The 16788-nt window shown below is 40.2% G+C and overlaps 1 protein-coding gene across 5 annotated transcripts in view; it reads left to right on the top strand.

Annotated features, from left to right (window-relative positions):
• The window catches only part of clec16a (C-type lectin domain containing 16A), a 66867-nt gene extending 50797 nt beyond the window's left edge, over nt 1-16070 (top strand). For 4 of the 5 annotated variants that reach the window (XM_016279412.1, XM_016279410.1, XM_016279411.1 and 1 more), the window contains 2 exons: nt 9835-9975; nt 14098-16070. In XM_016279412.1, the coding sequence (XP_016134898.1) occupies nt 9835-9975; nt 14098-14543 (587 nt within the window). In that variant the 3' untranslated portion in view covers nt 14544-16070. Of the gene's footprint in view, nt 1-9834; nt 9976-12827; nt 12926-14097 lie in introns of all 5 variants that reach the window. The other variant, XM_016279413.1, reaches the window with a different exon arrangement.
• Nucleotides 16071-16788: the final 718 nt, after the last annotated feature.

The following is a 16788-nucleotide window of genomic DNA, read 5'->3' as shown; positions in this document are numbered from 1 at the left end:
TTTTGTTTTCCACAAAAATATGAAGTAGCACAACTATTTTCAACATTGATAATAAGAAATTATTCTTGAGCAGCAAATGAGCATATTATTAATTATTTCTAAAGGATTGTGTGACACTGAAAACTTGAATAATGGCTGTTGAATAGTCAGCTTTGCCATCACAGGAATAAATTACATTTTAAAATATAAATAAATGCTTTTTATTTTAATATTTATAAATGCAGCCGTGATGAGCATAAGAGATTTATTTAAAAACAAACATTAAAAAAACCTAAAAACCCCAAACTTTTTGACAGTAGTTTAGTTTATAATTTCACATTTTTGTTAATCTAATAATTAAAATAAAAAAAAAATAACTTTGACAGTTAAAGTTATTGCTAAGCTCTGGTAAATATTATTTCTCAAGTGAATGGAAAAATTAATGCCTAGTCTGTCTTCGGTTGCAGTTTTTTGAGCAAGTCTTTTGGATGATTTGGTGGTACATGAGTCTTAATGTAAAATTCCTATTTTATAGGATTAACAGGTTCCTGTTTCTGTTAAAGTATAAGATATATTTAATATATGTTGTGAAACATTTGCCTCTTCTGCATTTTTTTATTTCTGAAAGGGACTTGCTCACTCACTTTTCTCTGTGAAGATTTGCACAGAAATTTGACTAATTTTAAACCATTGCACATCCTAATTTTGTTTTCCCCAGAATTTCTTTGGTGTTTTTCTAAGTTACGGTTCTGTTTTTTTGAAAAAGGTTTCTAGGTAATACTTCCTCTCTACCAGCTGTGATTCTGAGCAGTCATGATATTCAACCCTTATGTAGACTTTTGGTTCCAGACCAGTGGTCATTCACAAAGTAATGTGGTTTAATGGGTATTTAAGTGTGATATACTTATACTGTATGTGTGTGTGTGTGTGTGTGTGTGTGTGTGTGTGTGTGAGACCACCCTGTATATAGTTTGGGTCACAAGAATATTAAATATTATGCCCCTTTTTACAATATGTAATATAAGTCTCTGGTGTCCCCAGAATGTGTATGTGAAGTTTCAGCTCAAAATACTCCACAGATCATTTATTATATAATTTTGAAAATGCCTATTTTGAGTGGAAGCAGAAACACGCTGTTTTTCGGGCCTGTCTCTTTAAATGCAAATGAGCTACTGCTCCCCTCCCCCTTTTCCAGAATAGAGCTGCACCATTACAGCTCGTACCTGCTAAAAACATCTGTTTTCAGTTTCAACATCGCGCTGAAATCCTGTGTTTTAAACCAAATAAGTTTATACTTCTGATATACGGTTTTCTGAGTGCACACATCCGAAGCACATGGACAGAAAGCGGCTGTCACAGCATGTGAGTACTAAACACACAAAAAGTTCTCATTCGACACAAGTTTACGTTAAAAACACACATGAGTTACAAAAACAGTCGGTTATGTCTGTGAAGGTAAACTGCTGGGAAATAAATCGCAGGTTTATTTTATATTTGTGTGGCAGCAATATACAGTAAATAAATCTATAAATCCACTGCTCTGTTGACTCCTCTGAGGCTGGGACTGTAAATAGTGTTCTGTGCTTGTCTGTGCAGCCAAAGACAGAACAGTTAGCGTGTTTTGCTCAAACTTTCGCCATGGCATTAGAGCTGGTACACTGCTGTCGCTTGCGAAAACACAATAACGGCGCCGTGGGTGTAAACTTACAGATTAAGGGGCGGTAATATTATAATGAGATCCCTTTGCCATGTCACCAAAGGAGCGAAATCAGACGCGCTCATTTTCTCAGATGCTTGCAGAAAAAGGCTTACCAAAACAAAGTTACTGGGTTAATCTTTTTCACATTTCCTTGGTTGGTAGATGCACCGGGGACCTGATTATAGCACTTAAACCTGGAAAAGTCAGATTTTCATGATGTCACCTTTAAATTATTTGTATATATTTTGTTTTGTATCTATGTTTGTCTCTTTCGGTTTAAATGTATATTTAAGTTTAATTTAAATTACTTTAATGTGTTATAATGAGTTTGCACTGAACAGTCCAGCTGCATTTTCCAAATTCTGGGAAGCAGTTGAGAGAGTACATGCGATAAAATACATGCGATGGCGCCGCAGACAGCAGCCTCAGTGTTTGGCTCTCCAGTGTTTGTACTGTTTTTGTTCGTTTTTCCTGTTTTTTGTTTCTCAAACACGATCAGTTTTACCAGGGATGAGCTGCTGAACATTCGGCAGAACACACCACACAATCTTCTACCGGATTTCGTTTATTCTGACGTTTTGCTGAGCATTGTAGTCGGCGGAGCTGCTGCGCTGATCAAGCGCTTCAGGATGCGCAGATGGGGGAAGAGAGCCGGCGCGCTCGTGAAGCTCAGGAAGCGTGGATTCAGAACGCCGTTGTCGAGCATTCATATGGCGAATCTCCGCTCTCTACCCAACAAAACGGACGAACTTCTTCTGCTCTCCCAGACAAATAAGGATTTTTCACACTCTGCTGCTCTGTGTTTCACGGAAACCTGGCTGAATGACGCCATTCCGGACAGCGTGTTGAGTCTGCCGGGCTTTCACCTGTTCAGAGCAGATCGCGACGCTGAATCAACGGGGAAAGCGCGCGGCACGGGACATGCTTTTACATCAACGAAAGGTGGTGTACAGATGTTACAGCGTTAAAGTCTTCGTCAGGCCAAAGAGGATGCCTACAAAAGGGGGGACAGAGTCTTGTACAATCAGGCCAGAAACACACTGAATAAGGAGATTAGAGTGGCCAAGAGGAACTACGCTAAAAAACTAGAACACCAGTTTTCTGCGAATGAGCCTGCATCAGTGTGGAAAGGCCTGAAGGACATCACCAACTACAAGACACCATCCCCCAGCACTGAGGGCAATCAACAACTTGCTGAAGACCTGAATGAGTTTTACTGTAGATTTGAAACTCCCAGTCTAACACCCCACACCCGCTCTGAACATCTCTCCACACAACCATCAACACCTCCTGCAACCCCCCTATCCCCCACTCCTACGTTTCAGATCAGTGAGGATGATGCGCCAGGTCTTCAGGAAGAACAAGAGAAGGAAAGCACCAGGCCCAGACGGTGTGACACCAACCTGTCTGAAAACCTGAGCTGACCAACTGGCCCCCATCTTCTCACAGATCTTCAACAGATCACTGGAGCTGTGCAAAGTCCCTGCCTGCTTCAAACGCTCCACCATCATCCCCGTCCCAAAGAAACCCAAGATAACAGGACTTAATGACTACAGACCTGTGGCCCTAACGTCTGTGGTCATGAAGACATTTTAGAGGTTGGTGTTGGCTTATCTGAAGGACATTACTGGACCCTTACTAGACCCCCTGCAGTTTGCTTACCGAGCAAACAGGTCCGTGGATGATACAGTCAATATGGGACTGCACTTCATCCTGCAACATCTGGACAAAACAGGGACTTATGTGAGGATCCTGTTTGTGGACTTTAGCTCCGCTTTCAACACCATCATCCCAACACTCCTCCAGACCAAACTAACCCAGCTCTCTGTCCCTAGCTCTGTCTGTCAATGGATCACCAGCTTTCTGACAGATGGTCAGGATATGTGCAAACATACTTGGCAATAAAGCTCTTTCTGATTCTGATTCTGAGTAGAGTTGCCATGGCAACTGTGGTCTGCATCCTCAGACAACAAAGAAGAACGCTTGGGCAACCACTGACTCTTGTCTCTCTCTCTCTCTCTCTCTCTCATTACTGTAAAGGCAGTTATGTGAGGATCCTGTTTGTGGACTTTAGCTCTGCTTTCAACACCATCATCCCAACACTCCTCCAGACCAAACTAACCCAGCTCTCTGTCCCTAGCTCTATCTGTCAATGGATCACCAGCTTTCTGACAGATAGGCAACAGCTAGTGAGAATTGGTAAATTCACATCCAACAACCGCACCACCAGCACTGGCACCCCTCAGGGTTGCGTCCTCTCCCCACTGCTCTTCTCCCTCTACACCAATGACTGCACCTCTAAAGACCCCTCTGTCAAGCTCCTGAAGTATGCAGATGACACTACAGTCATCGGTCTCATCAAGGATGGAGACGAGTCTGCTTACAGACAGGAGGTTAAAGAGCTGGCTGTCTGGTGCAGTCTTAACAACTTGGAGCTGAACACCCTCAAAACAGTGGAGATGATCGTGGACTTCAGGAGGAACCCCCCTGCACTCCCCCCACTCACCATCATGGATAGCACTGTAACGACAGTGGAGTCATTCAGGTTCCTGGGCACCACCATCTCTCAGGACCTGAAGTGGGACACTCACATTGACTCCATTGTTAAAAAGGCCCAGCAGAGGTTGTACTTCCTTCGCCAGCTGAGGAAATTCAACCTGCCACAGGAGCTGCTGAAACAGTTCTACTCAGCCGTCATCGAGTCTGTTCTGTGCACTTCAATAACTGTCTGGTTTGGTTCAGCTACAAAATCAGACATCAGAAGACTACAGAGAACGGTTCGGACTGCTGAAAGGATTATTGGTGCCCCCCTGCCTACCCTCCAAGAACTGTATACATCCAGAGTGAGGAAAAGGGCTCAGAAAATCACTCTGGATCCATCACATCCAAGCCATCTCCTTTTTGAACTTTTGCCATCTGGTTGGCGTTACAGAGCACCAAATAACAGGACAGCCAGGCACAAGAACAGTTTCTTTCCCCAGGCAATCTACCTCATGAACAGTTAATGATCTCCCATTGTGCAATTAAAGTACAGTATGTGCAATAACCTTATAATTATTTATCACCCTAAACCCTAGTACATCCCTACAACTTATTTTATTTTATTCTATTCCTATTCCATCTATACCACACCTGTACATACAATTTATTCTTTTTTTGTGGTTTATATTTATGCATGTGTATTTTATTCACATCTAATTTTTATTATCTGTGTGTTGTTGTCTCCGTGTACTGGAAGCTTGTGACACTATAACAAATTCCTTGTATGTGCAAACATACTTGGCAATAAAGCTCTTTCTGATTCTGATTCTGAGTAGAGTTGCCATGGCAACTGTGGTCTGCATCCTCAGACAACAAAGAAGAACGCTTGGGCAACCACTGACTCTTGTCTCTCTCTCTCTCTCTCTCTCATTACTGTAAAGGCAGTACTACATATATATATATATATATATATATATATATATATATATATATATACACACACACACACATACATAAATACAGTGGGTATAGAAAAGAATCACCCCCCTTTAAAATAATCACATTTTGTTGCTTTGCAGCCTGAAATGAAGACAGACACAGTTTTTGTTTTATCCAGCTAAGTTTAATCAGTGAAAGATATATGATAACACCAACATGTCAGAAAAAATAAATAAATAAAATATAGCTGCAAGTTCAAGCACTTTAAGGGATTTATTGAATCTGTTAGGAAATAGGACTTGCAAAAAATTTGGGCTGACATCACAACAGATCCACGATGAAGAATATTGCAACACATACCTACACAGTCTGAAATGAAAGTGGTAAACTGTGACAAAATGTGATCTTAAATGTTGTAACAGTGATTTCATAATGTCTAAATATGAATCCAAAAGCAACACCTGTGAAAAGTACTATAATAGTGAGTTGAATGAGCCCATTAGTGGTCCTCTGCTGCCATCTAGTGGTTAGAATTGCAATTTCATGGAGTTTAACTTGGGGATATACTGCTTTCATCCTTTATAACCATTATAGTGCCAATTTTTGTCCAATCTCCATACAAGTTTGCATGCTTGTTTAGAATCATATGATGCATGAGTTAACTTAGTTTTGTGGAGTTTTAAGTTTTCTTTTAGAATGTATAGGCCTTTGGGTGCAGTAGGTAAAGACCATATTATTAAATGGCCTTGTTATAACATTCCAAATGCAAAAGTTCAACATTGAGTTAAAAACCAAGGACTAGTTTGCAAAAGTAGGTTTATTAAATCTCAAATATTTAAAGAACAATTTGATTGACAGCAGTGGTCCTAGAGACAAAAATTTTCAGAATAAGCAGATATAGGATGCTATCATAAGATTTAGTGTATGTGTGAATATATGAACATTTTATGTGCAATTTGAGGTCATTTACCATAGAAATATTGTGTTTTTGAAGCCTTTTTAACTGTTATAGCATCACCTATGGTCCGATCTCCATGAAACTTTGCATGCTTGTTGAAAATCATCTGTCGTATGTGCTCACTAAGTTTTGTGAAGTTTTTGTTTAGATTTTATAGGCTTTTGGGTATATTTGGCCATGCCCCTTTTCTAAATGACCCCATTATAGCTAACCAAAGGACAGAATTCAAATTTTTTTGATAATTATTGATCTAGAGAGTCCAGAGAATTGTTCTGCAGTGGTTTGATTGAATTTGAAAAACCTAGGACTAGTTCGCAAAAGTAGGTTTTTAACATAATTGTTCATATTTAATGAATTATTTGGTTGACAGCAATGGTTCTTGAGGCAAAGTTGCTCAGTATGAGGAGATCTATCAAATTATATGCATATTGTGTGGATGTGTGAAACAACACATGATTACAGAGCCATAAAGCTTGTTAGTGCCAACTAGTGGCCGGTTTCTTTCAGAATTCTTACAGACCTTTAGGGCCATGAGTCAAACATGCCCACTGATTTTCGTTCTGATCAGCCTCCGTTAACCTTGTCTAGTAGGTGCTTAAACTTCATTGGCTAATGGCGGTCATGTTTTTTAGATACACAAATGTCCTCATAGACCCTTGTGACACCTTAGACAAAGACACTTTTTCTTATAGCACCACCAAGTGGCCAAGCTCCGCAACTTTTTTTTAATTTGACCAAAGATTGAGCTCATACACATGTACACACCAAGTTTGGTGAAGATATCTCATTCCGTTCAGGAGTTAGCCCTTTTAGTAAAAGGGGCTCCACCTATTTCGAACGTTTTAGCTTCCTGTTTATTGAAATTCTTTTGATAACTTTTTGTCGTAACTGTCTCTAGATGGTACATGTTTTGAGCGAATCGGACAAATGGCCTATGAGGAGTTCGCAAAAGTAGGTTCTGGACATTACTCAATTTTGCGGAAAAACCGAACTTCATAGAGAAAATCCGTCAGTAAGCAGTTTTGTTTGTTTTGACCTAAGGATTAAATAAAACAGAATACAATTTTTGAGTCTACGATGAACGGGCTCGGAGCTATGGCCAAAAATGTATGAAGTTTTTGCGCTGTAGCGCTCCCTCTGGTCCGATTGGGGTGAGTCTTTGCCAGTCTCTCCCCTTCTTGAGCTCTACCATCTGGCCAAGTTTCAGCTCTCTAGGCCTTACGGTTTGGTCTACATGATCAGTTTTAGCAGAGAAGGATAATAATAATAATAAAAATCCTTACAATTACAATAGGGTTTCAGCACTACATGCTTGAACTCCTAAAAATAAAAAACAGAATCACAGAGTTGAAAAAAGGTTCTGCGTCCGAAAGCTCTAAAATGCTGCTTTCGGAGGACGCATTCCAAGGTAGGAAGGCATCAAGGCACGTCCGAATCCAAAGTTAGCTTCACTTCCTGTCTCTTGAGATACCTTCATCTGATTGATTTTTGAAGGTAGCATAGATGTATCCTTCGCTGCCTTTGATATCCCACAATCCTGTGCGTTCCATTCCGTGATGGTTGAGCTAAAAAATAAAGATGGCGTCTGAAAGTTGCGTTTGGTTTGTGTGTAAATGTATATTTCTGACTAACTTTTTGCACTTTTGATGTTAGTTCTAGCGAGAAATCTGTATTATGGTAATTAAATATTTGTTTAGTTAACACCAAAACTCGTTCTATTTTGTTGTAGATCATTAAAACGTTACACTGCCTCAGAAGCCTGTCTGAAATCAGTTTCATGAGTTGCCTTCGTGCAAAAACACTGCCTGCAAAGTCATTGCCTGATAGGGCAGCGAGGCAGCAAGTCAGTTGCCTAGGCTTTCCAACGCAGCCAGGATCACCCCCCTCCTAAAAATGATGTCTAAACTCAATCAGGTGTAGCTAATCACCTTCTCAATGGCTCACAAATTAATTTGACTTTCAGCTGTGGTCATTTTGATTAGCTTAGCATTCCTGGAGCATTTCAGTCCTTGGTAGTGCAACTGATGCAAACAATCAACTATGGGTGGACAGGCACAAGTCAGGAGACGGACACAAAAAATGTAAAAGGCTTTATCAATGCCTACAAGCACACTGAAGTCTATTATTAAGAAATGGAAGGTATTTGGTAAAACACAGATCCTCTCTGGATCAGAACGTCGTTCCAAACTGGATGAAAGAGCCAGGAGGAAACTGATCAGACAGGCGACCAAAAGGCCTACAGCAACTCTGAAGCAGTTGCAGGAATTTATGACAAAGAGTGGTCGTTGTGTGCATGTGACAACAATATCACAAATTTTTCACAAATGTTGCTTGTATGGGAGGGTTTCAAGAAAAATGCCACTCCTCAAGAAAAGCCACATGCAGTCACGACTGAATTTTGCCAAAACACACTTTGAAGATTCTGAGGCAGATGAGACTAAAATGTAATTATTTGGCCTCAACACCAAACAATATGTCTGGCAGAAATCCAATACAGCTCATCATCCAAATAACAGCATTCCTACTGTAAAGCATGGAGGTGGTAATATCCTGTTATGGGGGTGTTTCTCTGCAGCAGGGACTGGAGCACTTGTCAGGATAGAAGGAAAAATGGATGGGGCAAAATATTGTCAAATACTTGAGGAAAATCTGCTGCCCTCTGCCAGAAAGTTGTCAATGAGAAGAAGGTTTACCTTCCAACATGACAATGACCCAAAGCACAGCAAAACTGAGCACGCAGTGGCTAATGGAGAAAAAGGTGAATGTCCTTGCATGGCCTAGTCAGAGCCCAGACTTAAACCCCACTGAAAATCTGTGGAATGACTTGAAGACTACAGTCCACAAACGCTCACCATCAAATTTAACTGAACTTGAGCAGTTCTGCAAAGAAGAGTGGGCAATACCATCAAATCTCTCAGTATTTACAAAATGTATCGATACTTTCAGATTTTGGTAGGATTGTGTTGGTTCTTAATTTCACAAAAGTGAGTTCTCTGTATAGGGAAATGGATGACTAATAGCTGTCTCTCAGTCCCTTTTGATGACGTGTCGTTGGTTCAGGTAAAAGAGATTGTGGTTCCCAGAACTCTTGGTTTGATGCCAAGTGTTTTGAAAAGCCTGGTCTGTTCATTGCCTCTCATTGGATCACATTAAAGTAATTTGGTAATTAAGGTTATTTGTACCAAAATATAGTAATGTGATGAATTAGTGTTTCAATAATCTGCAAGTAAAGGTGTTTTATTATTATTATTTTATTATTTTCTAATACGGTGGAGGTGGGTCATTATTGATTAGAGAGGGGTAATGGCCAGACTCAGACCTGCACTTTTTGTAATAGCTAAGCCGCAGTTCCAGCTTGTTTTTGTCAGTAATTAAGTTTGAATAGGTTGTATGATTGTTCTGGTGCAAGTTCACACAATCAACAAGGTGCTTGTGAAGAAAAATTATTAATGATACAATACCAGCGACACTTGTGACGTTAAGGGGTCAGAGCAAACAAAGAATGTAATTAAAAAGGGAATTTTATTTTGCCAATGCGTTTCAGCACATAGGCCTTCATCAGGGCTAAAGAAGGCCTGTGTGCCGAAACGCGTTGGCGAAATAAAATTCCCTTTTTAATTACATGCTTTGTTTGCTCTGACCCCTTAACGTCACAAGTGTCACTGGTATTGTATCAATAGTAATTAAGTTTGATACAGAAAGTATGCCTGGACATTCAGTGATACCAGGTCTGTCAGTGTCTAAGCAATTTGCATGTGCCTGTGTGTTTGCATTCCAGGTTTTGCAGTTGCTCACGTTGCCCAGCACAACCCCACATCAGCCGCCTCCACCTCACCTGCCTCTTGTGGCCCCACCGGCCCCTCTGACTCTGTCACAACCAGCAGCTCATCCGCACACACTGTCACACAGAGTCAAACAGGTAACACGCACACTCTCACATGTGCCACTCCCTTCTCTACTTTTGCTTAACCACTCTCTTTTACTACCAACTGCTTTCACTGAAATACCAAAACACTTCATACGTGCTGCTACATATTCTTTGCAAAGAAGTAGATTGTGCTATCATTTTTGTTTTTTTTCCACAGTAGATCAGACAATGTGATATTCAGGGTCCAAAATTAATTTGTTTGCCACACTTGTCAAAGACTAATTTTCTTTTAATGAAATAAAAAAAAAATAAAAAAATTTGCTGCCCATGAATTTTTTTATTTTTTTTTTCATATTCATTTGTATATTTTCAACAAACAATGCAGGTCATTGTTCCCTATATTTTTATATCTGTGTTTTTACCACTAAGTATGCATTTCCACAGATCTGGAATAAGATCAGAAGTTTTATCAATAATTGCATTGTGATTTACATTTATGCATTTGGCAAATACTTTTATCTGGAGCAACTTGCATTGCATTCAAGATATAAATTTTTATTGTTTATATCAGTTTTATTGTCGCAACCCTATAAATGCAGATTATGAACTGCTGCTGCAGTATTGTAGCTGTAGTTTATGATTAAAGATTAAAGACCCATACACACCAGGGGCGATAACTATTACAATAACTATACTGTACATACAACATTTTGATAATCCTTCTAATTCTATGAGAATAGGGAAGTCCACTCCACAGCTATAACAGTAATGACACAGAGAAACAAAATCGTTATAATCACTTTCAGAATGCTTTTTCTTTTTTCTTTTTTTTTGCAGCTGATGAACAATAAAAAAAAAAAGTTGACAGGCAATCAGAATTTACTCAACTTTAAAGAGCACAAGCATTTAAAGCAGCAGATCGTCTGTTGGTGTGGACACTAATGTAGTTATCTTTATAGTTATCATTCTTGGTGTGTTAAGACCATGTTTCTTTTACTATAAGCTCAAAACCTCACAGCTCATACAATCTAATTCCTTTTTTAATTCTTCGAGTGCATGTAAACATGGTTGTGTGTTCATGAAATTTCATGTTGACTTCATCCATTTGAGCACTTGCCAGACAGCCAGTTTAGTCACATTTAACAAGACCCAAATTTCTGGTAAGCTGTGGTCAAGTAAATGTTTAAATGGAAGACTAGTTTATGACTACTAGCTAAATATTCCCCCAAAGGGCCTCTTAGGAATTGATTGCTGGGTATAACAAGAGCCCCTGAGGGACTTTGATCACATCTAAAGGTCTGTATAGCCTATGGCTGCTCTATCTATCTCTGCCTCCTACACTGCATCTGTCAGCAGATCACTGGTGGTCAGGTGTGGTTTTGGAAAAACCTGAAAGCTCATAAAGTCTTCACACCACAAGAGCCCAGGAACCAATCTGGTGGCTGATTCTCTGAAGAGAGGAGTGCAGTCTTGTGGCCTCTGTGAAGTCTCCTACAGATTTCTGTTTTGTGGCGGGGGCGTTTAACTAATACGGTCATGGGCTTTTTTCATTTCTTTCATTATGTATCGCTTTTCCTTCTATTCTCTGAATCACTATGATGATCTATTTTGAAATACAGTGACCTTTTGGAGTTGTCTGAAGTGAAACTGTCCATTTCATTTAATAATGTCGTTGATCACTTTTTTGGACAAAGAGTCTTCTGAAGTCACTTTTTGAATTTTTTTGAATTTTCCAAAGTTGTTTGGATAAGGGCACTGTCACAAACACCTGAGTGCAGCAGTGTGAGCTGGCCACATTTATTGTTAGTTAATGCCTCTTGGGGCGGCACATCATTGTAGAGAAGTTCTTAGAAACAGCAGCGGTAGCAGATGACGTATTGTTTTGAAGGTGTGGATTTGTGGTGAGACAGGCAACCATTTCTCCCCTCAGTTTCTGTCATAACAGTCATGTACCACATAGTTGTTGCATGTATTTGACCTGCATAGAGTTAAAGTCAACAGGAAATCCAACTTTCTTAAAGCACATTACTGGTCTTATAGAGTGCAACAGTGGGGTACCAGAAGTAAAAATATATAAGCCTTTAAAGAAAGACCTACTTTGAGTTTCAAGTTGTGAATCAATTGTATATGCTTTTGTTGAAGCCATCTGTTTGCATTATTTGAACTTATTTTTAAAATAATTGTTTAACAGTTGAATTTGTGGTTAAAAACTACATTAACCATAATGCTGTACAGAAAATTCCACCAATCAGAGAATCTCACTTATATTTCTGCATAGTTTTTAATTCGATTGTCATTTGCAGTGCTTCATGGCTTTGTAGTTCTTTGTTTCAAATAAAAATTTGTAATGTGTGATTGGTTTGGATCATGGCTTATAACGCTTTAACAAAGACTCTTTTAAAATCCCTATGGGAAAAATTAATGGAAACAAAACTCAGTGCAGCTGAAAAAGTGGGTGGACACTAATTTACGCTATAGTGCACAATTCATGAGTTCGTATAATTCCAAATTTGAAGAAAGTGTTTTCTTTGTAGTTCATGAAAATAATAAACATGCACCACTTCTCAAACGTCTAGTCCCGCATTGCTTTATGTCCCATTACAGAAGTAAAATGGGCTGAGGGTATAGAACCAAAACATTTTGCAGTCTAGGCTTGAACCAGAGCTGGAGCCAGAGTGCTAACCAACGCACGTCAGTGAACTATTGTGTTTAAATCCAGCTGTCGCCATAATCCTGCTTTGTTGTTTTTGTATGTAGATATGAAATAGTGTGCTTTGCATGTTAATCTAATTGATAATTGATAATATCCTTTGGCTGTAGGTTTTGCTCCATGTACGCTTCAGATTAGATGCTAAATGCATTTGTCAGTAGGATGCGTTCTGATCTGTCCCTCTGTTCTCTAGTCAGGTCTGGCAGGGAAGGCCGAAGGTGTGTGTTTTCTCTGTCAGAGGATGACAGGCACGGTGGAGAGTGGGTTTAGAGCTCCATGCACACGTAACAGGCATGTCCGTGTGACGCTTTTACATAGATTGACTATGTGAAGTGCCCCCCCTAGTTTCCAGTGACTTGCATTGTGCTACTAAAAACTAAAGCTTTGTGTGTGTGTGCGTGCGTGCATGTGCGCACACTTGGTAAGCCTGATATAATGCAACTGGTCAGGAAAGGATTGAGATTAGTTGATAAACCAAGAATAGCTGATTTATTAATTTCATGTCTATATGAGTCTAAGTTGCAATTAATCAATAAAGAGCAATACAATTAGCCAATTTAAGCTTTGTAATGTATTCATTTAAAGTGAATAGTGAAGTGATCAGTATTTATAAATACAAACATCATTGTAGAAATTGTGACACCTCTCTTTAAAAGTGCATGATGTTAGCAAGCGTGGCTTAGCTGGTGAAATCCAAAGGCTCTGTGAATTAATGCCACCCCAGAATGAGAAAGCACTGTATCCTGTTTTTCTGCTTCACCCTTTTTTGTCTTCATCCTTTCACTTCCATGGCTCTCTGCCATTCATGTTCCTCCATTTACATTCATATTTGTATTCTTAGCAAAGAGCTTCTTAACAGAGAGACTTTACACCCGTCTGACTCACTTCCATCCTAGGCTTAACCCATCAGCAATTCTTAACTTGTGGCATGAATTCTGTTATTTACACCCCTCACATTGTCATTATCACCTGTCTGTCCGTCCGTCCGTCTATCTTTCTATCTATCCAACCATCCATTTTTCACTGTATGTCTATCTAGCTTTATGTCTATATGTCTACCTGCCTAAGTATCTAGCAATATACCAATCCATCCAACCATCCATTTATCTATCTCTCCATATATCTATCTAACAGTCTGTCTATCTAACAGTCTATCTATCTGCCTTATCTGTCTACCTATCTATCTGTATCTAGCCATCTATCAATCCATCCTTATCTGTATACCAAACATCTCAGCAAACTCACACATTTGTGTCACAGCACACACAAGCATACACGCATTACAGACAGCCTAACAAAGCTGACATTCTCCTCCTCAACACTGGGTGCAGTTCTCCCTTTGTCTGGTTTGAATGTTCAGAGTGAATGGATGTTTTCTGCATGTGTGTAATTCCCACCCCCTTCTCCATAAGTCAGGAGAGGCATGTGTGGGAAACTAACTGGTCCTGCACTCCCTGTTTCAGGACTCGCCCTGGCGCCTAGCCTCACCCCTGCACCGCAACCCACCATCTCCCTACTGTCTGACAATGATGCTGAAACGCTGAGCGTGGACTCCCTGACCCTGCTGCCCCCCGCTGACCCACCTCGCCTGCGCTCCTTTAGCACCCAGTCCTCCGTCCAGGATGACACCTCTGCATACGGAGAAGAGACGGCGGTTGCCGGCCGAAAGGAAGACGACGACACGGGAGCGACGGACTCACAGTCTCAAGATGACAGGAAGGATATTCCGATCATTCCAGAGGAAGACGAGCCATCTCCTGAGTCTAGGCCATTGCTTAGTGCGGAAACTGAGGATTTGACACAGATTCAGAGGGAGGAATCTGTGACTCAGCCCGAGACAGACTCTATAGGCGTCACGGCCGACCAAGAGGACAACCCAGACCTGGAGGAGGAGACGGCGATAGACTGAAATGTCTAGTGCTACTAAAATTAAAAACTTCAATGTACTGAAAAAATTAGGACCAGGTTACAAAAGCAAGAAACGCATGTTAATGTTGATTACTCAATGTGAGCATGACCGATTCTGGTTTTGCACAAGCTAGTTAAGCTAGTTTGCACATACTTTCAGCTTTGGTGATTCAGGCCCTCAATTGTATCTTTGTGTATTTGCCGACTGTGTCAACACATCGGTTACCAGTACTTCTCCTTACATCAAGACCATGATGCATTTCAGAGGAAAACGGCACTCTTAGAACAATGACATTATTGTTTGTCATGAGTGCTGCTTAAAGCACAGTCTGTTTTCTGTCGTGCGTTATTTTTTCTGCTCTGGTGCTGAGGTGATCCAGCTGTTTCTCTGCATGCGTGACTGTTTTGTGATTGTGTGCGCGAATGTTGGAGTGTGTGCGTGAATGGTTTTATGATACTGAGCAGATGGAGAGGAGAGGGCATGTTTGTATAAATCTGTAGTGGGTTAGTGGGGACAGCCCGCTTGATTTTACCAGTCTTAACACTGAGGAATGTACAAAGACTTCTGGGTCTATCCAGCGGTGCTCTTTTCTGAAGGTATATTTAGTTTTGGCTGAACATCGATTTTCACTTCAGCGTTTTGAAAAATGCCCTTTTGTGTCATTCTTTGGCGATTGTTAGGAACAAATATGAGCTTAAAGTAACCCGTTTTAATTCATCACTTCATTTAAGATCATTCAACTCATGAACTCTTGCTCCCATCAAGCCTTTTTGTATAAAAACCGCTGACTCACTTATATCAGTCACATTTGTCATCGAGTTTCATTCCTAAGCGTTTATGTCACTGCCGTACCTGCACGCATTAATTTTCTTTCTGGAACATTTTGAAATCTGCCGACGCACAGGATGAATATACCTGTTTTCATTCATGTAGTTACTGCTTTAAGTACCACTAAAGTGGTCTCTTTGCTTTTTAAAGCTGAGGCAACTTACCCATATTTTTAGGTGTGTTTTAACCTTCTTTAACACTTAATATTCCAGAGGTCAAGAGCTTGTGCTGGACACACGTAATCAAAGCTGGGTGTGATGTATTTGTGGTTTCGTTTTACTTTGGTGTGCAATAACAGTAATTCAAGACTCATTTATTTCACTTACAGATTCAAGTAGTTGGACTACCGTCACTAATGGACTGAAATGGAAAATTAATTTTCGGTTTATAGACTGTAGCACATAGAAGGGATCCACACACTCCTGCGGTGTGGCACAGATGCAAATCTGTGGTAACGGTGACCGGGCGCTTTTCTTTCCAAAGAAAAGCACTCCGCTTTAAGCTTTATCGGCGGAGTTTGTAAAATATTACCTTTAAAGCAATATGATTAATTCTGCATATATTCGTATTTTGAGGTTAAATTCATTGTTGAGAGGGGGGGAAGGGTTACTTCATAGTTTGTACACAGTGTAAAGATTTGTTTTGATCTAATGTTATAAATAATTTACCTACTGGAGCTATCAAAGTCATGCAATAAATTATTCTGATGTACATTTTGGTTGTCTTACCTTTTTTTCATCTTTTAAATGAGTTTTATAATGAAGCAGCGTCTCATTAAAGTGAAAGTGACATGACATGTGGCCAAGTATGGTGACCCATACTTGGAATTAGTGCTCTGCATTTAACCCATCCGATGTGCACACACAGCAGTGAACACACACACACCGTGAACACACACCCGGAGCAGTGGGCAGCCATTTATGCTGCGGCGTCCGGGGAGCAGTTGGGGGTTCGGTGCCTTGCTCAAGGGTCTCACCTCAGTCGTGGTATTGAAGGTGGGAGAGAGCGCACTGTACATTCACTCCCCCCACCTACAATCCCTGCCGGTACGAGACTCGAACCCGCAACCTTTGGGTTACGAGTTGACTCTCTAACCATTAGGCCACGACTTCCCTGATCAAAATACATTTGCAAATTTCCTGTTCTGGTGAAATATCAGCAAGCCTATTTAATTCCTGATAGTCATCGTTTCCTAGAATAGGTGGGTTTCTCAGTGTTTGGGTCTCTTGATGATTAAGGGGAACTCTGGAATCCAGTTCTGCTTGTGATTGGTTAAAAAAAACATATGTATATAAGGACCATTTTTGTAACTAATGTGTATTTTAATACTGTGATGACAAAGCCACATTCCTGTGGGAGGGGAAACTGCAAATATAAAAGTTAAATTTGAGGTGATTTTCTTTCTTACTGTGCAAAG

This window comes from Sinocyclocheilus grahami, unplaced genomic scaffold (assembly GCF_001515645.1).
Source record: "Sinocyclocheilus grahami isolate Dianchi unplaced genomic scaffold, SAMN03320097.WGS_v1.1 scaffold130.1, whole genome shotgun sequence".
In the NCBI taxonomy this organism is placed as follows: Eukaryota; Metazoa; Chordata; class Actinopteri; order Cypriniformes; family Cyprinidae; genus Sinocyclocheilus; species Sinocyclocheilus grahami.
This window is presented reverse-complemented; position numbering and strand designations above follow the sequence as displayed.